This window comes from Herpailurus yagouaroundi, unplaced genomic scaffold (genome assembly GCF_014898765.1).
Source record: "Herpailurus yagouaroundi ecotype Mexico unplaced genomic scaffold, PumYag 250, whole genome shotgun sequence".
In the NCBI taxonomy this organism is placed as follows: Eukaryota; Metazoa; Chordata; class Mammalia; order Carnivora; family Felidae; genus Herpailurus; species Herpailurus yagouaroundi.
In genome coordinates, this window is record NW_024412467.1 from 20,959,171 (window position 1) to 20,985,312 (window position 26,142).

General features: G+C 40.2%; 1 protein-coding gene and 2 pseudogenes across 6 annotated transcripts in view; 1 reads left to right on the forward strand and 2 right to left on the reverse strand.

The window, feature by feature from the left end:
- The window catches only part of LYRM4 (LYR motif containing 4), a 184,149-nt gene that overhangs the window by 64,439 nt on the left and 93,568 nt on the right, over positions 1–26,142 (forward strand). For 2 of the 6 annotated variants that reach the window (XM_040460427.1, XM_040460429.1), the window contains one exon: positions 15,566–15,609. The exons of the other annotated variants lie outside the window; for them this stretch is intronic. In XM_040460427.1, coding sequence (XP_040316361.1) covers positions 15,566–15,609 — 44 coding nt within the window. The remainder of the gene's footprint in view (positions 1–15,565; positions 15,610–26,142) is intronic. 6 annotated transcript variants of the gene reach the window in all.
- On the reverse strand, positions 329–1,992 carry LOC121020402 (E3 SUMO-protein ligase PIAS2-like; annotated as a pseudogene).
- LOC121020432 (E3 SUMO-protein ligase PIAS2-like) lies at positions 2,027–10,160 on the reverse strand (annotated as a pseudogene).

Here is a 26,142-nt window from a genome sequence, read left to right on the forward strand (position 1 = left end):
CGCTGAGAAGGAATGCATCCCACAAAAGGAGGTTCAAGTGTAACTTCAGCATTTCAATGAAGTATTTGTTGCTGTGGTAGGTAATTTTACGTGCTGGGTGACAACAAGGTTCTGGAGTCATACCAGCCTTGCCAGCAGCTTTTCAGTGACAACAATTTTTTTTTCTAATACTTTCCTGAAGGAAGGATTTTTTTTTTTTTTTTTTTTCATTTTAGAGAGAGCTTAAGCAGGAGAGAGGGGCAGAGGGAGAGAAAGAGATAGAAAGAATCCATGCTGAGTGTGGAGCTCTCCCTCTCCCAGTTCAGGGCTCAATCCCATGACCCCAAGATCATGACCTGAGCTAAAATCGAGTTCTATGTTCATCCAACTGAGCCACCCAAACGCCCCAGTGATAACAATTTTATACCACATTAGTCATTCTTAAGCCAGTGACGGCTTTGCGGGAGGGGCTTGGTTTGCTTTGGTTTGGTTTTTGACAAACAACTTTTTTACATATATTTTTCCTTCACATCCAGTTAAACAAAGTTGCTTTCAGTTTAGAAACATTGATTATGTCTTTTTTTCATTAGAAAAAAGTCTTTACCTGAATATTTATATAACTTCATTGCTGTTTTTACAACAAAAAAGTTTTAAACTGATTCATAGAATCCATCCAGTAACTTATGAAATTGAAATCCATTTCTCAAGAAGACGAGATGGCTGAATGTATTTGATGCTTAGAGTACAGCATGAATAAGAAAAAATCCTTCATTCATCTGTGTTCATCTCTCCAAAAGCAAAAGAATCCATTTGACGTTTCAGTAAATATCAAAGTTAATTGTTTTCAAAAAAAAAAAAGCTTCCCACATTCCCACAGAACCTTCCACCGAAGAAAGAGCAGTTTCAATGAATGGCTCCTGGAATCGGCTGAGTCTTCCTTTAGTCCAGTGAGGAGATAGTGTCAGGAATGTTCCTTCCACTGCTGGTGATGACCCCTGTGTCAGTCAGCTGCTGGTTGAACTAACATGAATATTGCTTTCATGGGGGCTGGTAGTGGTGACAGATGTGCTCTTGCTGTTAAAGGTGAGGTGAGACTCTCCAAAAAGATAAGAGGACAATACTAGGGATCAAGTGGAATAGGAGGAGAAAAATCCAGACCTGGCAGATCTGATGACACGCTTTATATTGGCACATGGTGGAATAGCACTGAGCAGTCTGTTAGTGAAGGCGAAATAACAGCAGCGTCAACCAGTGTCACACTAGGCACCCGTACAAAAGATGGCTGGGACATGAGAACCCCTTTGCTGGGGCTGCTTTGTGCTTCTGACATCAGGATGCCTTTTGTGTTGGCAAGAGGGGCTTCCTTTTCCTGGGGAAAGCTTTCTAGTGTTAGGTCAGTAACATCCCCCTTCTTCCTGCTTACCTCACTGACTACAGTCACTGAACAAGGCTTATGAAGACACTTGGAATTTTTACTTTTATACATGCTTGCTGGATACTTTCGTCACTTCTTTTCTTCTGTCTCATTGGACACCAAGAACCATCTTCTTGGAATCCGATCTCATCCACATCAGAACAGTCATTGAGAATTCCCATAAAAAGCCCATCTAAAATTAGACTTTCATGGGCAGCTTTTTTGTCACACACAGGACAAATCCAAGCGGGCTTCTCATTCATTTGCAGATAAAGGGCACCATCAAAACACTATAGATGTGTACCAGTCACTGCGTGGCATGGGATTGTCGGCCTCATTTTCCTTAAAGGGCACCTCAAGGATACCTGAAGGAATTTCACTATCAGGAGCTGCAGTTAAGTTGTTCTTTAATTAGTTTTCTGAAATGATCAGGGTTTCTAGTATCTTTCATCTTTAGTCTCTGTAATGACATGGTCGATGTGAGCTGTAATACAAGATATACAGACATGGAGTAGTTCTTTCCAATATCTTTTTTTTTAATACTTATTTATCTTGAGGGAGGGTCAGAGAGAGAGGGAGACACAGAATCCAAAGCAGGTTCCAGGCCCCAAGCTGTCAACACAGAGCCTGACATGGGGCTCAGAACTCACAAACCATGAGATCATGACCTGAGCTGAAGTCAGACACTTGCTTAACTGAGCCAACCAGATGCCCCAATTCTTTCCAATTTCTGATGCCCAAGAATGGAAATCAGATTTGGCACAGCTGAAGACAACCCAACTAAAGATGTATTTGTGTTCAATCCTATTTTTAGGTGGTCATGCATAGCCAGGCAAAGGAAATGGCTTCCCATTCACTTTTATACATAGACCATTGAGGTGATTTTGTTCTTGAAAGCAACTTCTCTCTACCAGGCAGAATCCCAGCTAAACTTGTACTTTGTAATCTCTCCTATTATCTGGCAAAAAAAAAAAAAAAAAAAATCCCTGAATATGCATTTCTCTCTAACTTGTGTCAGAACAAAAATAAAAACTTCTCTTGAAATCGTTGAATACTGCTTTGAGCTAAACTCATGGGCTTGATGAGAACATCAGGAACATCATAAAAGGGCAGTTTTTTTTAAATGCACATCAGGATGGACAGGAGGAATTGGGGGAGATGGCTGCATCTCAAACATGAGCTTAGTATTTTGAAGCAGCACGGAACCAACAGGAGAGGTATCGTGGGTGTGGTATCATAGAGGTGGAAGGCAACCAGTGGATTCCATCTATGGCCAAGTCAGATTCTACAGGATGAGCTGTCATCCATATTGAAACCAATGGCTTGATTACAGATAAACAAGAAAGTGCTTCAAGAGACAGTGGGTATCCACATCTCTATAATTTTTGGATTTTAGTCTGAGCCACAAGACTACAGCCACTCTTCTGTAAATGAAACGAGTATCAGACCATGCTTGTGTCCACTTTATGCTGTCCAGGAAAGCCTAATAACAAGTGTAGTTCAGATCCCCTAAAACTAGAACCGTATTCAGATTGGCTAAAATGAAAAACAGTGAGAACACCAGAGGCAGGTGAGGATGCAGAGAAACTAGATCACTGCATACGTTGCTGGTAGGAAAGTGAAATGGTACACCTCTCCTGAACTCGAAATCTGCCAACTGTGGGTGCTGCCGTCAGAGCACCCCTCCCACCAGCACCCACGATACCTCCAGCACCGTCCTAAGCTGGACCCTGCTGGCAACAGGGATGCAGCTGACCAGCAGGGGAGCAACACCCCACCAAACTAGGGCTTTTTATAATAAAATGGTTCAAGTAATGAATGTATGAAACTGCAGTTATAGGGGCACCTGGGTGGCTTAGTTGGTTGAGCATCCAACTCTTGATTTCAGATCAGGTCATGATCCCAGAATGGGGCTCTGCACTGGGCATGGAGCCTGCTTAAGATTTTCCCTCTCTCTGTCCCTCTCCCTCTGCCCCTTCCTCCCGCTCACATGCCCCCCTCCTCAAAACATAAAGAGTAAATCTCAGTGGTAAGCAGTTAAGAACAGACTCCATACAGCCATTAGAAATAGTAGGAAAGAGGTTGATCTTACTGGTAGCCAGCATTTCTATGTGAGAGGAAGCATTTTCACCATTTCTTAACTTGCACCTAATTACTTTGTCAGTCACTAAAAGCAATTTGCCCAGTTTATTGGCGTTTGGATGGTGATAGATGAGAGTCTCTGAAACCAAATTTTTTTTTACTTTTGTTTACTATTTTATGGTTTAGTCTTTACATGACCGTTCTAGAGAAATGTCCACCAATAACATTTTTAGTGTGCATGTCATGAAATGAGAAGTTCATGAACGATGTCTGTCTTCTTTCACCACCAGTCACTGCAACATCCATTTTAGTGCCCCATGTAGTAGTTAAAACTTAACTTAGAAGTGATATCTCGGGGCATCTGAGTGGCTCAGTCTATTGAGCGTCTAACTCTTGATCTCAGCTCAGGTCTTGATCTCAGGGTCATGAGCTCAAGCCCTGCATTGGGCTCTGTGCTAGGCATGAAGCCTACTAAATAAATAAGTAAATAAATAAAGTTCAGGATTGTTAATTTTATGGTGCTTTTTTTCACCATGAATAATAAAAAATATCTCCCCACCCCCCGACCCCCAACAAAAGAATTATAGCTAGTCATCCATTTTTTTTTTTTCTTAACTGGGAAAAATAAAATTAAATGCTTCAGACATTGGTATTTAAGCCTAGGAGGCTTAAGTCGTCTGAAGCTTGAACAAGTGGATTTATATCTGTGAGCCTTCAGTTTCTTATCTGTAAAATCAGAAGATTATAGTCCAATTTCTAAGCCTACTTCCAGTTCTAAAATTCCATGGTCTAACATTTCACATAAATATCTGTCCCCTTCTCTATTTGCAGAAACTTACTGATATATTTTTTTTAGTAAACTACTCTATGCTTTGCATTCCTTGACCAATCTTTGCTAAGATCTTAACTCACTAGAGTTTAGGCTATAGATAAGCAAAGTTGTAAGCCAGCTATGTATTTATACCATCATAAATTTCAAAAACTTCGCTTGGTCTAACCTCTCTGCCACAAGGAAAGTCAGAAAATTGAATTATTTTATTAATGTCGCTAGCACCTCTGCTCTTAGCCTTCCTTTCTGATAGAATATACATCACCAGTACTAGAGCATATCTCTGAACAAAACATTTTCTTTCAAAGAAAATTAAGTAGCAATTCAAGAGCAATAATATGATAACTTGATAGGCAAGAAAAGGATTAAAATGCTTTCCTCAAGCCCCACCTTAATGTTGATACTAGTTTCTTCTTGATTGGACTTTTCCCTGCTCCCTGGGTGGCTTCTCAGCTGCATGAAACGCAATCTGTGAGATAAATCAAATGACACTGTATATTTTGTAATTCCGTGCCCACAGTTTCTTTCCCTAGATATTTATCAAGCACCCACTCTATGCCATGTAATTATGAATTGACTTTATGAGCTTTTTGGAGGCAGAGTTGGGAATGGAATTTTGAAGTCCATCAGAACCTTGTAGAAGTTCTTTCTCAGTTTGATTCTTGGGAGACAAACCTTTTCTCTTCAATCCAGATCATACCTATTTGTTCATTTAATAGAACAGAAATATATGGACTCTGATAGGGTACCCCAGCAATACTTTCCCCTGTGTCTATATAGATCAACTAAGATTAGATCAAAGGATCTATCTACATATTTAAAAACTAATAAAACAGTCAGAAGCAAAGGAGATTTAAGTACTCTATCTTGGACTTCAATAAAAATCCTCTGGAAATCAACATGAATTATATACAATGACTCAATTGCCCCCTGGGTGAACCCTGTATCTTTTGGATATCTGAATTCTTTCAATGTGAATGAAAGATTCCCCAACCCCCTGTCAGATGAGAAGGGATGATTACTTTTATAGCTTGGCCTACATGTGACATTTTTTTTCAGCCTGTTCAATATATAGTTCCTCTATAGCTATAAAAAAAAGACTTCTTCATACAAGGATTGGAACCAATTTCTCTGCATTTTCTGGAAATTCCAGTACATCCTTGAGTCTGGGACGATAGTATTCCCACAGTTAGCATTCCTGTGGAAGAAATGCTTCTCTGATGGAGATTGCCCAGCAAATTTGCTTGAGTCTTCCAAGGCTGACATGCATAAAACAAGATTCCATGTTCTTTCTAGAAGAAGCCTATCCCACCTCTGCATTTTTTCATATACAGCAATTGTTGTTTTTCATATTTGCGTGTGCAGAAGAGCTCCTGAAGAAGGCAGCAGTAACGCTATTTATAGAAAGCTTTGCACGGGTTTCATATTATCCTTCTCCCATTGAGCCTACGAGAGCTGTTCACTCTTGAATTCACTAAAGAACTATTTTTGTTGCTAAAGTATCTAAAGTGGAAGTAGATACCATCAACTCTGAAGCAGAAAGTACATTGATGTTCTAGGCAAGAAGTGGAAGTTGTCAATCTAAGCTCTCAGAGGAGCTTACTGTGGGACCTTGGGGTACTGTTTATGTGCCTAATTTACCATATGTGTAAAAAGATGATTTTATATATGAATATTGATGAAGGTGATGCGGGTGGTGGTGGTGGTGGTGGTGATGAGGTGTGCTTGTTGTCAGTGTGGTTCATTGTGTCCTCTTTAGGCACTGAGACTACATACTAAGCCCTTAGAACATGTTTCAGTTTCTCACAGCAGCCTTGTGAGAAAGATACTGTTTTCCTCATGTGTTAGATGAGGAAATTCAGACTGAGTGTGTTTGAATAACTCCCTGAGAACACACAATTAAGAGAATGGTGGGCCCACATGTCTTCTCACTTTTTTGGCCAGTTCTTAGAAGAGAGATCAGACTGTGGGTGGTCTGATCTTTACAGAAGCAAATAAGACATGGGAGATAGGAAAACAAGGCGAGATGTAGGTTTCCTTTTCTAATTGCTCATTTAGAATTTGTATTAGAAGGTAACAGTCTCTCTTCTGTAGACTCATGAATAGTTTATCCCTCTGAGCTGATCTCCTTTATCATTTCTCAAAAAACTCTCTCTCTCTCTCTCTCTCTCTCTCTCTCTCTGCCTTCAAAAGAAAAAAAAAAAATACAGAAACCACAGTCTGAAAATGTTAAAGTTCAGCCACCTTATTTAAGAAGTGTTTGCTCAGAATTTCCCCGTAGATCTGAAGGTTGCAGCTCCAAATGTGCTTTTCCTGACAAGCAGTAACACTCCAGTGCCCTTCACTTGAAACCTTTTGATGCCTCACCGCTGGGGTTGTCCTTTCAAGTAATCAGTTAATTTCAGCCATGCTTATGCAGAAGATCTTGTCCCAAGATGACTAAGGAACAGTTTCACACCTTCTAGGAAGGGGGCGGGGGGGGGGGTCCAAGGGATTCACCCCATTTATGTTTGTGTTTCTATACCACATCCTCTCTGGTGGCGGGAAGCCAGTGTGCTCCCACGCCCAGCATATGGATAAGAAAACGCACTCCTTTCTGAGCACTTGATATCTGCAGTTGGATTTTTATAAATTTGATGTGTTTCACTGGTATATATACATGAAGGCTAGATTCTTGGTGCTGTTGGAAAGATACCTCCTCATTATACATCTCTCAGTGTTAAAAACTATTGTTGTTTTATGCAGAGATGTAATAGGAATGGTAGCCAAGAGAAGAGGTTTTGAGTAACATACACCTAAACTGAAATCCTAACACTTAACTCACCAGCCCTCTGGCCTTGGTCATGTTATTTAATTTCTCTTAAAATATTACCATCGTTCAATTTTTCTACTAAAGGCAAAGGAATACCATTCTGAAGTTAATGTTAGTTTTGTACTTGCTTTGCTTTTAAAATACCAAAGCCAAACACGTCAGAAATTTTCTCTCTTCCCCAGTCTGGTAATGAAGGCTGTCGTATCATGAATTGGTCCGTGGTAAATAATCAAAAGACTCTATTCTCTAAGATGTGGCACTGTAATAATCTTAGTTTTATTCAGTAATGATAGTGCACAATTAAATCAGTATTTTAAATGTTTTTCTTTTCCTCGAACATTTCCCCTTCATACAGCCAAGGAAATACTTCTCCCCACCCATCTCGACTTCTTAATGCAGTGAAAATAGCACCAACCAGAGGCCACAAAGATTCTCCTCAGTCTCAGAAATTAGCAGTAGCATCACCAGGAAGTCCATGACCCTTTAGGCCTCATCTGTAAAAAAGTAAGGAATTGGGTACATTGGTTTCCAAGATCTCTAGCAGCATAAGAATTTGTTTATGAATCCTAAGTTTAACTGCCTTGTCGAGATTGGACTTGGGGTTTCTTTCAGCAGATTATTGCATCTCACTAATAAGTGAGTACATTCCAGAATTGCCTACACAGAGCAATTGGACATGCCTCTGGAGCTCAGTGAAAACTCAGTCACTGAATGCTGGGTGGCCCAGGAGCCAGCAGACCTGGGGTCTGCTCCCACCCACCGTCAGTGGGCAGGCAGCTCCCCCTGTGAGTGAGGAGGGAGGTGCTCCATGACCCTCTGAGGCCTCTCTCACACCGGACATTCTCTGATCCTGAAACTAGTTGGTAATGATTGGTAGGTCCCAGAAACATCCCTGGGAATGTTGGATTTTGACCAAAGGTGAGTTATGTCACTGACCTCCTCTGTTTACTGAATTGACTTTAAAAAGAAACCCGAACTGCCCTGAGCTCACAGACAGCATGTTTTGTTGAGTGTGGGGGCGTAGCTAGGTTACGTAATGCTGGGTTATGTAATGTTCGTGCTTCGTTGTCAGCCTCAGCAGTGGAGCCGATTCGAGAAAACCCTTTGGCTGTACTTTGTGAAAGCTTTTAATACCTAGTGATGGCAGGAACGTTACCTGGGTCATGGTGACGTCAGGAGGCCTGTGAACTGTGCACAGAGCCCGCTGTTCTGTACATTCACAGACTGTACGTACCTCACGTACTAATGAGGTTTTCTTCACTGGGACCCAACGGTCCTCTAAGCCAGAGTGGGATGGGAAAGGGGACACCCGGAGAAAAGGCAAAAGGGAATGTTCCCCTTGCTTTGAACTAGGTTCTAAGCATTGCCAAGCTCAGTGTTTTGCTTTGTTTTTCTACTCTCAGCTGCTGTTTAAGGTGTGCAGTTGTCTGCATAGCTATCCTTTTTTTTATAACACTGAAGCATTCTTCTTACTGGAAATGTGTTTTAAAACTGAGTCCATGTTTCCCTGCAAGACACTGACCACTCTCCTCTATTCTGGGCAGTTTCTGGATCTGTTAGGAAAACTGCTTGCTCCTGCCTGTTTCTGTGCCTCCAGAGCCTGTCCCATGGACAGTCCTACTTTATATCCTGCCTGTGCAGCTCAGTCTCTCTGAAGCCAAATTGCAGGATCCTTGCGGGGTAGGGTGCTGTTGGACCAGCACTGCACAGGCACACAGCACACACCCAGTGAACACCTTTCTGCATTCACCAGCTCCCCACGGGAAGGCCTTGAATACCATTCCTCCTTCTTTCTTGCCTGCCCAAATCTTGTCCTCTGAGCCACCAGAGCACTGAAGTGTGACTCACACAGCATTGACATGGCATTGCAATGGCATGTTAGTGAGTCTTGTCTGCCCTTAGCCTCTGACCTTCCAGGGAGATGGGGTTGTTTTCTTTTTTTATTTTTTATTTTTTATGTTTATTCATTTTTAAAAGACAGAGACAGAGCACAAGTAGGGGTGGGTGGAGAGAGAGGGGGGCACAGAATCAGAAGCACGCTCCAGGCTCCAAGCTATCAGCACAGGGCCTGACACGGGGCTTGAACTCATGAACCGACAGATCATTACCTGAGCCAAAGTCGGTCGCTCAACCGACTGAGCCACCTAGGCGCCCCAAGAGACAAGGTTATTTTCTTGTTCACTGTGATGCTCCCAGGGCCTTATAGATACAGTAAGCACTCCATTAATGCTTCATAGTGTCAAGATAGCTTGATAGGAAGACACAGAGGATGATTTTAGCCTGAAACTCAGGAGGACCAGTGCTAGCCCAGGCTGTGCCTCTTACTCCTGGTCCAAGCAGCCTTGGCCCCTCTGACTGGAAGTCTTCTGATAATTGTTAGCACGTTTCTGAATACAAAGGGAGATGACACGTGCCAACACCCTCTGAAAATCAGCAAGGCCGCTCGAGTTCCCTTTCAGTAACCAGCACTCGGACCCTCAAAGATCCTGCTCTGGCTGAGGACATGGCCACCTCCTTTACCAGAAAGGAAGCCAGGAACTCCTTCTGGAAATTAGCACATTTATTAGCTCTGCAAGACTAAGCTGAAAACAAAAGCTGGTCCGATAAGGTGAATTCCAACTGTACGAAACAAGGCTGTTAAACTGTGTGTTCACATTTCCTTACTCCACAAAGAGACATGAGGGCACGGGACCAGGGAGTCAGGAGTGGTTTCAGATCCTGGTTGTTGCTCCCTAGCTTTATGAACTTAGGGAAATGACTTCCTGTGGCACTCATTTCTCTGGTTACCTCCTTGTTGGGATGCGAGAAGACAAAGAAATGTGTGTGTGAAGCATGCAGCATGGTGCCCGGCCCATGGTCAATGTTCAATGAATGTAGCTGCATCCACGCTCCAGCTTGTTTTTTTTTTTCCATACATCTTTTAAAATCTCAAGTGCTGAAATGATGGAGATGTGGTACAGTTTGGTTTCAGATCTCTACATGTGCAGCGAGGGAGCAGCCACTGGCCCCTCTTCCAGGCAGTTCTGTTCTCTGGTCTCCTCCATGCTGACTCCTGAGGCTTTGCTAATCTGCAGGCTCTTGGCATATGGTACTTGTTGTAATGTAGGTCTGATTTTCCCAAATGCTTTTCAGTGGTTTCGGTGAAACTGCGAAGATTAAATTCCAAGTGACAGTTTCTATATGAAATATTTATCACATGCTGATAAAAGCATATCCACCAAATGGAACTGGGAGGGCAAAAGGGAAATTCAGTCCACATAATCTTACTTTCTTATTTTAAATGTTTCCATCACATTGCAGACTGCTGGGCAATGAAATGAAAGAAAGGCTATAGGAAAATAAAAATGGCAGGGAAGGGCCAGTTGGTTTTTGGAAGTGAAAAATGGGGGTGCCTTCATTTGAATAAATAAAGGTATCCTCAAATTCAGAATACGGGAAGATAGAACCAGGAGCCCTTAATGGGCCTGGCAAGCAGAGCAGACAATACAGATAGAAAGATTTGGCTTCACAATGGTCTTCTCATCCACGCTCATACACATAAAACAGTGCCTGATCAACAAGGTATGTCTTAACAGGTGGGTGAAGTTTTCCTTACGTTGCTGCAGTATTCATCACAGACCATCTGTATTTATCCATAAGCAGTATTAAGTGTCTGCTGGAATGAGTTACCAAAGTAGGGGCAGAGATCAGTATTTGAGGAACTTGTCTTCTGATGACAGTTGATTGACAGACTTCATGCGTACATGTTCGAACACATGCCTTCGTAGAGGTAGACAAGTCATGAGAGTCTTATTGGTTTAATAGGGGTTTTTATCCTTGTCTCCTTAAGAGCAGAGACTATCTATCCCCACACTTACCCACAGTGCCTTACACACTGATAGTGCTTAGAAAATATCGCTGAATGAGTTATATGCTTTAATTCTAAAGGACTGAATTATATATGCTTGAATATCTTAGTAGTGGCTCAGTGTCATTCACTCTATTTATGGAATAACCTTTATCAGCAAAGCAAAAAGCCTTACCTGAGCTAACAAAATTTTAATCCATAACATGGAGCAGTAATTAGAACCATTACCGATTATAATAGCACTCTCTTTGAGGCAGATAGTGGTCCTGACATACATACAGCCTTATGACAGTCTATTCATATTTTCTTGGGAGAATTGGGGAGAAATAAAGAGAGTGGGGGTGGGAACCAAAGCTTCTTTGGAGAGGCCTTTCACAGCAATTCATTCTTGTCCAAACATCTGAGTGAAAAAGACTGTGCTGAGTTGGTCTGCACACTCCTACATCTTCCTTTGGTAGCCTCTTGGGTTGACATAAGGTTCGTAATCCCTTCTGTTTTATATGTGAGGAAATCAGCCTGTCTGTGCTAGGTGGGGAATCAAATATAAGAACCAAGTACTACATTGTGAGCTGGGCTCCCCTTGCCTCTCTGGTCAGTTCTCCAGAGCTTTCTGGAACACAGATATTATAGACAAATAAATTATGACTTATGTACCTTTAGCCTTTGGGAGATCTCTTTTTATGTGAATTCAGACATGCCCAAAAATGTAGGAAGGTCAAAAGCAGTCATGTTCTTGCCAGGATTCTTTGTTTAGACAAATCCATTATGAAAATTCAGAGTACCAAGAAAGTGTAATTAGAGGTTGATGGAACACTTATAAAAACTAATTCTGGTTGTAGTTACTCGCTGACTGTGGAGACTATGGGGGTTAACATTTCATTATCTCCTACTGCATGCTACATGCTACAGGCACGGATCATTTCATTTACAACTACTCTACAGCCTGTCCTTATTTTACAGGTGAGGAAACCAAGGCACAGGGAGAGGGGATACAGAGAGGGAGATTCATTAGCCGGTAGTGGTTGAAGGCAGGGTTTGAGCTGAGGTCTCTTATCGCCATCCCATGTGCCTGACAGTAGGATCTTTCACTGTATTTTAATAAATGAATTCTATAAAAATTTGATTTAGATATACTCTGTAGCCTTGGAAACCCCTTTCAACTAAAAGCCAGTGGGTGCTCAACATCAGGGAGTGGGTCTCCAGGAAAGGTGCCCACAGGACTGTGACTCCTGAATCCCTTGTCCTCAGGTCCTGATTCTCGAGAGAGAATAAGGTGCAGCGATCCCAAGCCCTCAGAGCTCTTCAAGATTTACTGATGGTGGGATCTGAAAGACAGATTGTTCCCTCCGGAGGTAGCAAACATGATCTCAGGGGTAAGCCAGAGGCCTGACCCAGAGCTGAGTGGAAGGCTGAAAAGGGAATTAAGTCTGGCCAGTGAAATGACTTACTCAAAGAAAAGGGATAGTTTGTGGCATGAGCAAATCAAACTTCCTGCTCCACAACCCCAGTCTCTGGTTGATGGCCATTTGAGGCTTTGGTATCAAGGCCAAGGATCAAACTTTTTGGCCATTCAAGGAGGGGAGGAGGGTATGTGCCTGTGCATGCACTTGTGCACATAGGAGGAACCTTTTAGGCTTACAGTACCAAGGTTTGCTGGTAGTAAAAGGAAAGTAAATGAAGAGTAGCACATTCTATATCAAATATACATGTTACTCGCACACCTCAAATACTTTAAACCATACACAAGTGAAGCTTTTTACTATCTAAGCACTTTTTAATGTTTGGAGAGAAAAACTATAACCTCAAAACAACCATGATACGTTTCTCCAAGAAAAAGAAAAGTTTTAATCTTAATTTTAACACGTTTTGTGCTTATATGTTGTAGTATACATGGAATTTAGTTCAACTCCGCTTTATATTTTAAACTGTATTACTAGGGGAACCAAAGCCTGCCTGGCCTCTAGTAGGATCTTCAAAGGCAGGACTTTGCACCTTCTGCTAATGGGGCAGCCTTGATTGTACTGTGGAACCACCTGAGTGCCTTTACAAATCTCTGTGACCAGGCCCCTCCAAGCCAGCGGAATTAGAGACTCTGGGGGTGGGACTCAGGCATCAGCAGTGTTAAAACTCCCCAGGTGATTTCAGTATGCAACAAAGGTTGAGAACCAGTTTATATAACCCTGAACGGCTACCTCCTCCAACCTGTCACCCTGCACAGAGTGCATGTTCTCCAGAAGGCAGAGTCTTTGATATTTGTATTACTGATCTCTGGATATCTCTAAATTAACCTTTGGCCCAGGGATAATTTTTATTCTCTTGTACTTTCATGGAGATTCAGACTTCAAGCTCTCTTACATATTAAACAATGAAACTCTCTCTTATTACAACTGAAAATCTCATGTGTTCCCAATTAAGAAAGAGTGCATATCCTGATGAAGCTCTTTGGGCTGCTATTGCCAGACATTCTTTTTTTTTTTTTTTCTTTTAAGGCTTATTTTTGAGAGAGAAAGAGAAAAAGGGGAGGGGCAGAAGGAGAGTTGTGAGGAGACAGAGGATCTGAAGTGGGCTCCATGCTGAAAGCAGACAGTCCAATGCAGGGCTCAGATTCACAAACTGAGATCGTGAGCTAAGCCGAAGTCTGACACTTAACCGACTGAGCCACCAGGCACCACACAAGACAATATTCTTAACAACCAAGTAGAAGACCAAGGCTTGATGTCAAAAGAATGGCAGAGACATCTTCTCAGGAACACAGCCCTCATCTCAGGGAGAAGTTATTTATTGTTCTTTGGGGGGGTATTTTTTAGTGCAACGGAGGGTTTACTACTCTTGTAAATTGTAGCTCATCCATCCTGCATTTCTGCTTGTCCCATAAACCTTGGCAATAAGAATATCTGCAGAGTCTTAGACCTTCACAGCAGGTACATTCCCAAGTCAGGTTCCAAGTGCAGGTGAAATTATTCAGGAAACCATGTATCTTCTCTCCTTTCAAGGAGGAATATATGGGAAGAAAAGAAGATTAATAGAGCTATGTGCCAAGAAAGATACTTGTAAAATTTGTTCAGCTTTCAAGATCATTGATAGGAGTGTGCTTCCTGCTTTGGTCTATTTTGAAGCTGTCTGCAAGCCCTCAGCTGTGCTACTTGTCCTCAGCATCTACTCTCAGATAGATCACCATGGGGACAGCAAGGAGACCAGTGGAAGCATAACAGGGCAGTAGCTTTTGGGAACCAGCCTGGTGACAAATGCTAATGCACTGGGCCAAATGTTCTAGCACTCAAAGGAACTGGATATCAGGGCTCAAATTGGGGTGGGTTGGCCCTCCAGCGCACTGAATTTTTCTTAGGAAATTGTCTGGAAATTTCCTGTCTTGATTTTTCTCAACTCCAGAACCAATCAAGATTCAGCCCATTGATGGAACTCTCTGATGAAATCTGGCAGTTCAATCTGTCCTTCTCAGCTATGCCTTTATTGAGACATAATTCACATACCATACAACTCAACCATTTAAACTATACGATCCAGTGGTTTTTGGTATATTGAGTTGCGTGACGATCACCACAATCATTTTCAGAACGTTATCATCACCCCTTAAATAAATGCCATACACATCATCAGTGACCCCATTTCTCCCCAACCCACTCTCCCCCAGCACTTGGAAACCACTAATCTGCTTTATATCTCTATGGATTTACCTATTCTAGACATTTACATAAATGGAATTTGTTTTTGTGACTGGCTTCTTTCATTTAGCATCATGTTTTCACATTTCATCCATTCATAGTATGTATTCTTTTTAATAGCATTGTATGATTGTACCACATTTTATCTATCCATTCATCAATTGATGAACATTTGGGCCATTTCCACTTTTTTGCTATTATCAGTGATGCTGTATGAGCACTTGTGTGCAAAGTTTGGTGTAGACATACATTTTCATTTCTCTTGGGTATATACCTAGAAGTGGAATTGCTGGGTCATGTGGTAACTCTGTGTTTAATTTTCTGAGGAATTCCAGCCTGTTTCCCAAAGTAAGTGCTCCACTGCACATTACCATCAGCAGTGTATAAGGGTTAATTTTGCCACATTCTTGCAAACACTTGTGATTATCTGTCCTTTGCTTATAGCCATCCCAGTGGGTAAGAAGTGTATACCTTTTGTACATAAAACACTCAGATTGAGGTTGAAAAAATAATATTAACACAGTTGCTCGTGGAACATTCAAGGGAAGGTTAAGATTGTGTTTAATTTTTATATATTTATTTTGTCCACACGAACCTTGGGCCAGTCTTTCTGTATATCTAAACCCTGCTTCTCTGTGAAAACCAGTTTAAGCCCCCATTGGTTTTACAGTTTGTATAAGAGTTGGGTATGGGTTGGCAGTGTGCATTGGGTAGCCAGGGGTTGATTCAGATGATCTAAAGCTCTGGATGAGAATGCTGTCTTTCACCATCCCATGTGGCCCTCCCTGAGTTTGGTTTGAAGAGAATGAACTTCCCAGATGGACCAGGGTAATGTGCTTTGTCTTTCATAGTCCCTGAGAGTTCTTCCACACAGTAGGTGTTGGTTGATGTTTTTTTAACTCTACCATCTTCCTCACAGAAATTCAGTTGCTGTCTCAAAAGCATAGGCCTCCATACTGCTAAGTCAGTCAATCTTTTTTATATCCTTATTCTTTATGTATCTAATAGTTTATTCCTTGAAACTTCTCTTTCATGCAAATTGGTGTCTTCAGTATAGTAGATATTTGCACTTGAGTGTTTTATCAGGACTTGCAACTGTCATGACCAAAACTTAATGACTTATCTTACCTTCCCCTTAAACTAATTTTCCTTTGCAAATTCCCCGTACTTCCATTGTCTTGGTAACCCAGGCTCAAATCCTTCCTCTTCTCTATACACAGAGAATGGAGCCCATGAGTGCTCATGTCATTCATTTAAAATAAATCTGAGACTCTCTTCAGGTCCTCTAAAATAGGGTACCTGGAATATTAGAGTATGTTCTGAGATAATACCCTAAAAGCTACCTTTTTCTTTAGCTTCTGGCTTGGTGTATGCTAACCATTTATATAATCTGGTCTAACCAACTCAGGCACTTGGCCCACCCTTTAGTTAAATCAACGTGTCACATTCTTTGAATACTTTCCTTACCTAGCTTATCATGAATCACAAATAAACATTGTGGTTTTTTTCTGTAGGACTTTACTTGAGGTTCTGTTAGGTATTCCTGTTGACTAGATGCTCATCTGTTTGAAAAATCCCACCTTTAATGTGAAAGCACCCCTTGTTTCCTTGCAGCCTAATTTCCCTTGGCATTTATAGTGGTTGGATATGTATTGATGGGCATTACTCTCTAACTGCTGTGTCAAAGCACTTTGGGAAGCTCATCAATCTTGTGCTTTTTTTAATTGGCATCAATAATGTGTTTGCATTTACCAATATTTCCTAATTGCCAAGTTATAACAGTAGAACTTCTGCAATAAATCATGCCCACAGATATCTTCAGACATTAAGATTTAAAGTTTCTGTCAATATTTTGATGTATTATAAATTGTTTTTATGAGGATTTTTTTTCCTATGAGAAAGGAAGAACTGTGTAGCAGGAGACAGAATTGAGTCAGTGTCACCATATAAAATTAAGTTAAAGGGCCAAATCATTCCAGTGAAAAGAGAAGAAAGCTGTTTCCCAAGCCAGTACAATACATTCCCATAAAGTTCAGCATTATTGTCCAAATGAATGTTAATGCGTCTCCCTGCAAGTGATGTGCTGTGCCAATCCTCTTCCTGGGAGAGGAATTTGAACATAAGGACAGTTAGCACTCATGCAAAGAAGAAACTCTTTATCAACTCATTTTTCAGTAGCAGAAACTGAGGCTTCGTGAGCTAAGGTTATTTGCTGAGAGTCAAATAGTGACTTTGCAAGGCCAGGACTCAAACCCAGGGCTCTCAGGGTCCACAGGTGGACTTTTTACCTTTCAGGGACAAACTTGACCAAACCCAAAGGAGAGGGAGACCCACAGGTTGTCAAAGAACTGAATCCACATCATCTCTTAGGCAATTGAAGACCCTAGAATGTTTGGCTCAGAAAAAAATGAGTGAAAAGCTCAGGTGCTCTGTCCTGCTGTGCCTGAAGATCCTTCCCAAGGAGATGAGACACTGTCTTTTGTGCACGCAGACAGCAGAAGTGGGGCCAGCCCTCTGACCTGGTGAGAGGCGATGTTGTGGGGCAGTTACAGATGTGGACCCAGGAGTCACATGGGCCCCAGCAAATCCCAGCTCAGCCACTCACCCAGCCCCTGTCCTTGGACAAGTCAGTTGACCACTTTGTGTCCCACTTTCCTCAGCTAAGATAGGACTTCTGACAGTACTTACTTTTTAAGGTTGTCATGAGGACTCAGTAAGTTAATATGTGGAAAGTGCTTTTGATGGTGCTTGGCTCATAGTGAGTGTGGTATGTGCCACTGTTAGTGTTTTTACATTATAAAGCCAGAACTAGATGGGAGGAAGAGTTCTCTAAAAAAACCCTCACCATTTATACATTAATTCTGCAAATCTTTATGTACTAGACACTGTTCTAGACACTGGGACACAGCAATAGATAAGACAGATTTAGTCCCTGCCCCTGTCCTCCTACTGCTTACAATCTGTATTAGGGAGAAAGGGAATTACTATGTGAATCAATAAAGCAGCCATTCAGCACTGGAATGAACCATCTCTGGCATTGTGACACCAGCCCTTTCACTGTTATCCCTAAAGATATCCAGGCTCAGGCTGCCTGAGGTCATTTTGAGAGATGCTTGCCACTGTTGGATTTTATTAACATCTCTCTGCAAAGTAAGGTTAATTTAATGCAACCAGTGATTAAAACATCAATTCAGACATTGCTTTACTTTAAAACTGTCATCCTCTGGATCGTCAAGGTGAGGTGAGGGGATTATGCAGGACAATCCTGTGAGGTACAAGAAGAAAATATAGGACTTCTCATAATTTTTATCATTTTTTAAATGTATATTCTTGTATATATTTTATAATGTGCATAATTTCATAGCACAGGAGCACATGTAGATAACTTCCAAGTAAATATAAATACAATGTAAACACACATTAAAGTTGCATGGGTAAACATATATTTTCCTTATTTCTGATGTGGTCATTTACGGATAATTTTCAACTATAAAGATAGTAGCTTTCTACATGAATGGAAAATTAAGACATACTTTCACCTCTACTGAAGAGTTTAAAAAAAAACAATCATGATAATACTTGATGCTTTTATAGGAGTTAATGGTTTCATTGCTTTTAATCCTTTGAGGATTAGGATAGGACCTATCCATGAGATAGGTCTTACACCCACTTTGCAGATGAGGGAACAGAGCATTTTAGAGGTTATACCCAGAACTCTTGGCACCTCATCATTTTGCCAGGGAAGAGAAATTTTAAAATTAAGGACTATAAAGCTGATGCTCATTATTAGCAGTATACCAGGGGAGTACCTGTTAGCATGGGTCAAGATGAAACTGTCCAGTCTCCCGTGTTGCCAGAAGAAGGACTGTGGGCTATTTTTTACTGCTGCCATCTTCTGCTCTTACCCAAAAGGCAAAACCCTATCAAATACGTATCCTTCCACAAGATTTATTAGGAATGTGCAATGAAAAGGTCTTCAAGGAGCTTTCAGTGTACAAGAGGAGGTAACATTTATTTTCTAATCCCCAAATTGGTAGCTTGAAGTTGACTGTTATTTAAAGGCAAGTGTCAGTTTGGGAGATAGTCTCTGTGTTTTCTCCTTCCTCATCCCCGTGTATCAGCAATCGGGATCCGTAGTTGTAGTCAACAGAAAACAACTCTGGCTAATTTCAGCACAAAGTAGATAGTTAAATATGTGTTGAATTAATGAACAGTGAATTTCTGTCTGTGTTCCTTCCATTCATGGATACGGTTCTTAGGGGAAAGGGAACAGAGAGAGTTTAGAAGCTTGAAAAGGAAAGTTGGGAAGTATGTTCTAAATACGTAGAAACGTTTTCTGCCAACTATGTGTTGATAAAGATTTATGTAGATCTGTTGGCTTTCATCTAGTAAAATTATTGTATAGCATGAAAAACAGTGAATTGGAGTTCAGAGACCTATATTTTCCACTCCTGAGCTGTGTGATCTTGAATAGGTTATATAACTTCTAGATCTTGGTACTTTCTACTCTGAAATGGATGACTGAATGATTTAGCCTGAGTCTTCTTGTGAACTTTCTCTGCTGATAAAAATGTTGTATGTCTGTTCTGCCTAACACAGTAGCCACTACCCACACATGGCTATTGATTCAGCACTTGAAATGTGGCTATTGTGACTAAGTAACTGAAGTTTCACTTTTAATTCATTTAAATTTAAATTTAAATTGCTGCTTGTAGCAAGTGGCTACCATATTGGACAGCACAATTCTAGAACATTCTATGATTTTCTGGATTCTGTAGGTTTATTTATGAGGTATAGGCTTGGAAGGTAGAAAAGATAAAAGTCAGAACTTCACATTAGTAAAGAATTGCACTCATATTTTTTTTTAACTTTTTTTTTTTTTTTTACTTATTTTGAGAGAAAACACATGCACACAGGGGAGGGGCAGAGAGAGAGAGAGAGAGAAAATCCCAAACAGACTTCCTGTTGTCAGCACAGAGCCCTATGCGGGGCTCAATCCCACGAACCATGAAATCATGACCTGAGCCAAGATTAGGAGTCTGACACTTAACCAACTAAACCACCTAGGTGCCCCATGTTCGTATTTTAATACCTAATTATTTGTTGGGAGAGAAGAACATACTCTAGAAATTCACATAGAATAGTGTAAAAAGCACAAGATTTGGAGTTAAGGGATTTGAATTTGAACTCTGGCACCACTAATCATGAACTTACCAGCCCTATCTACCATACAAAGTTTATCATCAAATGAGATGATAAATGTGAAAACACTTTGTGAATATAAGATTACTTTATGAATGTTAGTTATTCCATTATTACATAGAATCAGTGATCCTACTAAATTACAGATATCTCATATCTTAGGTTTTTTTTTGTGTTCATTGGTTTTTGGTAAAGATCAAGGGTATGAGTGAAAACCACATCTAGTGCTTACTTCACAACTTCTTCTTGATCTGTTTATATTTTATTTCTTTTTCTTGTCTTATACCATTAACTATGACTTCCAGTATGATGGTGAAAAGAGTGGTGAGGGGGGCATCCTTGCCTTGTTCCTGATCTCACTGGGAAAGCTTCTAGTTTTTCACTGTTAAGTATGATGTTAGCACTGGATTTCTTGTAGATATTCTTTATCAAGTTGAGGAAGTTCCCTTCTATTCCTACTTTACTGACAGTTTTTATCTTATTTCATAACTTTAGATTTATTATCTTAGCCCTTGTAACTAGTTTGTTTGTTTGTTGTTTCCTTCCTTAGAAGCATTCCTTTGGATCTGATTTATTACCCCTAAGTGACAGAACTACTTTTCAGGCCCTGAAGATAGGGTTTTGTGATGGTTAATTTGGCTGGGCCAAGGTGCCCAGATATTTGGTCAAACATATTGGTCTAGGCATTTCTGTAAAGATATTTTTTGGACAAGATTAACATTTAAGTGGGTGGACTTTGAGTAAAGCAGATTACTGTCTATGATTTGAGTGGCCCTCATCCAGTCACTCAAAGGTCTGAGTAGAACAAAAAGCTGATACCTCCCCACACCGTACCCTAACTGAGCAAGAAGGAGTTCTGCTAGCAGATGGCCTTTGGACTCCAATTGCAACTCTTCTCTGTGAGTCTCCAGTCTGGTGGACTGCCCCCTACTTGCTAAGCCTCCACAATCAGGTGAGCCAGTTCCTTAAAATAAATCCATCTATCTCTCTCTGTCTCTGTCTCTCTCTCTCTCTCTCTCTTTTTCTCTCTCCCTCCTCCCCCACCTCCCTTCCTCCCCGCTATGGATATACATGTACTATATACACATAGACATACACATAGACATAGACACATTCTGTTGGTTTTCATGCCCTGCCTAACATACTTTTAAACTATTAGATCATTTTTCTGTTAAAGCCCCTGAAATGAAACCTAAGCCATTAATTTCAATTATTGTTTTTGTTTAGATATAATTTGCAGGTACCTCAATGCTGTGTGTCCATTTTCTTAGTTTCCTTACTTTTGTCAACCAAACCACATATGCAGACTTTGATTAGTAGGCTCCTTTTAAGGGACCTATAATCCTATTTGACTTTCTAAGGACCTTTACCAATTGACTCCCAGTTTCAGCCTAGGGAGGTTGTCAGGTCTCAGGTCTTCTTTCCTTGTCTGCTGCTGTCTGTGTCAACCATACACAGAGGTCTCTTGTTAGTTAGATTGTTAGATAATTAGAGAACAACTTCAATTTGCCATTTTTAGCACATCTGACTAGCTGGGAAACTCTATTTCCCCCTCCACAGTTTCTCTTCTCTAAGATTCCCTGCTGCCTCTTTTTCAAAGACCAAAATGGGAAGAACGGAGATGCTACATACAGAATCTGTCCACTAACATTATCTTATCTCTTTCTGGCCATTTTTCTCTCCTCTCTCTGTAAAAATTACCTGCTTTAGAAAGAGTCCAAGAGCCCTGCCCTTCTATCACATGTTTCTTCAGTTGGAGCAGCTAATGACCTACAACTTCATAGTCTTCACAAATACTGCTTTTAATAAAGCTATCAAGACATTCTTTAAATGTATTTTTATGGGGAAATAATCACACGTAGTATATGGAGATGCTGAAATAGAGCTTATTGCTCAACAGGAGAAGGTGTACTGTCACTCCAGGTTCTTCTATAATACCAGCCCTTTCATTTTCTTGATCAAGGATCTTGCATGTTAGATTTTTGCCTATAGGACTCTATGCTTTTTATTATTATATCTACCAAACTACAAATGAGGATTAAGCTTTTATGCCCAAACACACTTTGGATACATTATGAGTATACCTTATTGTAAGTATAGCTTGTTGTGGGTTTGATGTCTTTTAACTCCACACCAATTGAGAAGAGTTGATGTGATCACAGAACAGAGGAGCAGTGCCCTTTCCACAGAAGCACATTCCCACTCAAGCCAGGACAAGCCCCTCACAAGCAGTGTGCTTTTCTCTAACAAGAGGAAACTGTGAAGCGCAGAGGTCTAATCGTCCCAACAGTATAATAATTATTAGGACCTCAGAACTTTTTTTTTAACGTTTGCCTTAACTTTTTTTCTAATAGATCCTCCCTACATGTCATATTTGGGAGAGTGTGAGGAGGAGTATTTTTTCAGAACATCTAGGATACATTCAGGGAGGTGAGGACAAAGTGTGCTTAGTCTGTACTTTTCTAATCCTGCTCACCTGGTGGGGATGTCATTGTATGACAGGGCCAGACACTGCTCTTGGATCCCTCCTTCCTTGGTCACAGCAGTTCTCTCCACCCAACCCCCACCACCACACCCCCCACCCCTCATCATCTTCATTCAGAAGTGACACACACTAAAAGTCATTCACAAGGTCCTATGGGGAGTATACTACTCAGCAAGGAAATGGACTGTGTCTCTGAAGAAGTGGGTTACAGACTCATTCATTGCCTTTTATAAATCTCAGGCTTTCATTAGCTCTGCATTTTGTTTTTTGTTTTTTTTTTTCATTTTTCTACATTTTATTTTATTTTTTTTTCAATATATGAAATTTATTGTCAAATTGGTTTCCATACAACACCCAGTGCTCATCCCAAAAGGTGCCCTCCTCAATACCCATCACCCACCGTCCCCTCCCTCCCACCCCCCATCAACCCTCAGTTTGTTCTCAGTTTTTAACAGTCTCCTATGCTTTGGCTCTCTCCCACTCTAACCTCTTTTTTTTTTTTTTTCCTTCCCCTCCCCCATGGGTTTCTGTTAAGTTTCTCAGGATCCACATAAGAGTGAAACCATATGGTATCTGTGTTTCTCTGTATGGCTTATTTCACTTTAGCTCTGCATTTTGACTGGAAGTTATTTCTTAGCTTATTAATGGGGGGTGAGCATCAGTATTTTGTTGTAAGTTAAATTCTCATCTTCATTTTATTTTTTTTTTAATGTTCATTTATTTTTGAAGGAGAGAGAGACCAAGTGCAAGCTAGAGAGGGGCAGAGAGAGAGGGAGACACAGAATCTTTATGAAGCAGGGTCCAGGCTCTGAGCTGTCAGCACAGAGCCTGATACGGGGCTCATACTCACGAACCCTGAGATCATGACCTGAGTTGAAGTCTGATGCTTAACCAACTGAGCCACCCAGGTGTCCCTCATCTTCATTTTATAATGCCTGTGATATTTACTGATAACATGTATATAGGTTTGCAGATTTAACTTGGAAGAGGCTTATGATTGACCCTTCCCAATGTGTGCTCTACTCCATATGCATTGCCCCAGTGCCTATGGTAGGAACCCAGGATAGTTATGGGCTGACTACTAAAACTAGCATCTCAGGCATGTTTCTTTGGAATGAAAAGTAGCATATTGTTCTCTATATTAGTTTTCTTCTTTAAAAAAAAATTACTATTTTACTTGGACTTAAACAGTTTATGTAAAAGAATGAATATTTTCCCCTTTACTGAATTCCACCAATGTTGGCATTTTTTTTTTTTTTGCCACATTTGCTTTATCTCCTATTTGCCTTTCTTTTTTTCTTTCTTCATTGAACTGTTTGAAAATAGGTTGCAGGCATAATACTACCTCTATATACTTCAATATATATCTTCTTAGAACAAGGACATTCTTCTGCATTATCACAGTACTGTTTTCACACCTCAAAATTGAGCATCAATCCATACTTCAAATATATAGCCCATTTTCAAATTTTTCCAATTGTTCTATAATACCTTTTTTTAACTTTTTTGTCCTAATCTGGAATCCATTTGAGGATCAAGCATTGCATTTTGTATTCATGTTTCTTAAAGCTCCTTTAACAGAGAAGAGTTCCTCTTTCTTTTTTTGGCAAATTTCATGATATTGACATAGTCTAGAATGTTCCCTAATATGAATGTGTGAGATTCTTTCTCCATTATTACACTCAGAATAATCACTTTGGCAGGAACACTCCTTTAGTACCATGATATTCTCCCTTTGCATCATGTCAGGAGGCCCCTAATGCTGGTTGTACCATTCAGTATTCGGTGCTCATCATGAAAAGTGTGCTCTTAATCCCATTACCTATTGTACCCTCCCCCCACCCACATCCCCTCTGGTAACTTTCAGTTTGTTCTTTATAGTTAGGAGTTTGTGGGGTTTTTTGTCTTCTTTTTTTTTCCTTTGTTTTGTTCCTTAAATTCCACATGAGTGAAATCATATGGTACTTGTCTTTTTCTAATTTATTTCACTTGGCATTATACTCTAGATCCATCCATGTTGTTGGAAATGGCAAGATTTCATTCTTTTATGGCTGAATAATATTCCATTGCATAAATATGCCACATCTTCTTTATCCATTCATCTATCGATGGACACTTGAGCTGCTTGCATAATTTGACCATTGTAAATAATGCTGCATATATCCTTTCAAAGTAGTGTTTTTGTATTCTTTGGGTAAATACCCACTAGTGCACTCACTAGATCATAGGGTAGTTCTATTTTTAATTTTTTGAAGAACCCCCCCATACTGTTTTCTACAGGGGCTGCACCAGTTTATATTCCTAACAGCAGTGCATGAGGGTTCCTTTTCTCAACATCCTCACCATTCATTTGTTGTTTTTTGCATTGTTGATTTTAGCCATTCTGACAGGTGTGAGGTGAATACCTCATTGTAGTTTTGATTTGCATTGCCCTAATGAGTGATGTTGAGCATCTTTTCATGTATCTGTTGGCCATCTGTATGTCTTCTTTGGAGAAATGTCTGTTCATGTCTTTTGCCCATTTTTAATTGGATTATTTGTTACTTGGTTGCTGAGTCATATGAAGAATTTATATATTTTGGATACTAAACCTTTACCAGATAGGTCATTTGCAAATGTCTTCTCCCATTCAGTAAGTTGTCTTCTGGTTTCATTGATTGCTTCCTCTGCTGTGCAGAAGCTTTTTGTTTTGAAATAGCCCCAATAATTTATTTTTGTTTTTGTTTCCCTTCACTCAGGAGACATATCTAGAAAGATGTTGCTATAGCCAATGTCAGAGAAATTGCTGCCTGTGTTCTTTTCTAGGATTTTTATGGTTTCAGGTCTCACATTTAGATCCTTATTCCATTTTCAGTTTATTTTTGTGTGTGGATAAGAAAGTGGTCCAGTTTCATACTTTCCTTGTAGTTGGCCAGTTTTCCCAGCACCTTTTTTTTAAAGAGACTCTCTTCTTCCCATTACATATTCCTGCAAGATTAATTGATCATATAATCATGGGTTTATTTCTGGGCTTTCTGTTCCATTTCATTGATCTGTATGTCTCTTTTTGTGCCAGTACAATACTGTTTTGATTACAACAGCTTTGTAATATAATTTGAAATCTGGAATTGTGATACTTCCAGCTTTGCCTTTCTTTTTCCAGATTACTTTGGCTATTCGGGGACTTTTGTGGTTCATTACAAATTTTAGAACTGTTCTAGTTCTGTGAAAAATGCTGTTACTATTTTGATAGGGATTGCATTAAATCTGTAGATTGCTTTGGGTAGTATGAACATTTTAACAATATTGTTCTTCCAGTCCTTGAGCATGGAATATCTTCCCATTTGTTTCATCTTTAATTTCTTTCATCTGTGGTTTATAGTTTTCAGAGTATAGGTCTTTCACCTCCTTGGTGAAGTTTATTCCTATGTATTTTATTTTCTTTGGTGTGATTATAAATGGGATTAATTTATCTTTCTGCTGCTTCATTATTAGTGTACATAAATGCAATGGATTTCTGTATATTCATTTTGTGTCCTGCAACCTTTATCAGTTCTAGTAGTTTTTTGTTGGAGTCATTGGGGGTTTCCTATATATAGTATCATGTCTCGGTAAATAGTGAAAGTTTTACTTCTTACTTACCAGTTTGGATGCCTTTTATTCCTTTTCTTGTCTGATTGCTGTGGCTTGGACTTCCAATACTATATTGAATAAAATTGATAAGAGTTGACATTCTTGTCTTGCTCTTAACCCTAGGGAAAAGCTGTCAGTTTTCAACATTGAATATGATATTAGCTATGAGTTTTTCGTATATGGCCTTTAATATGTTG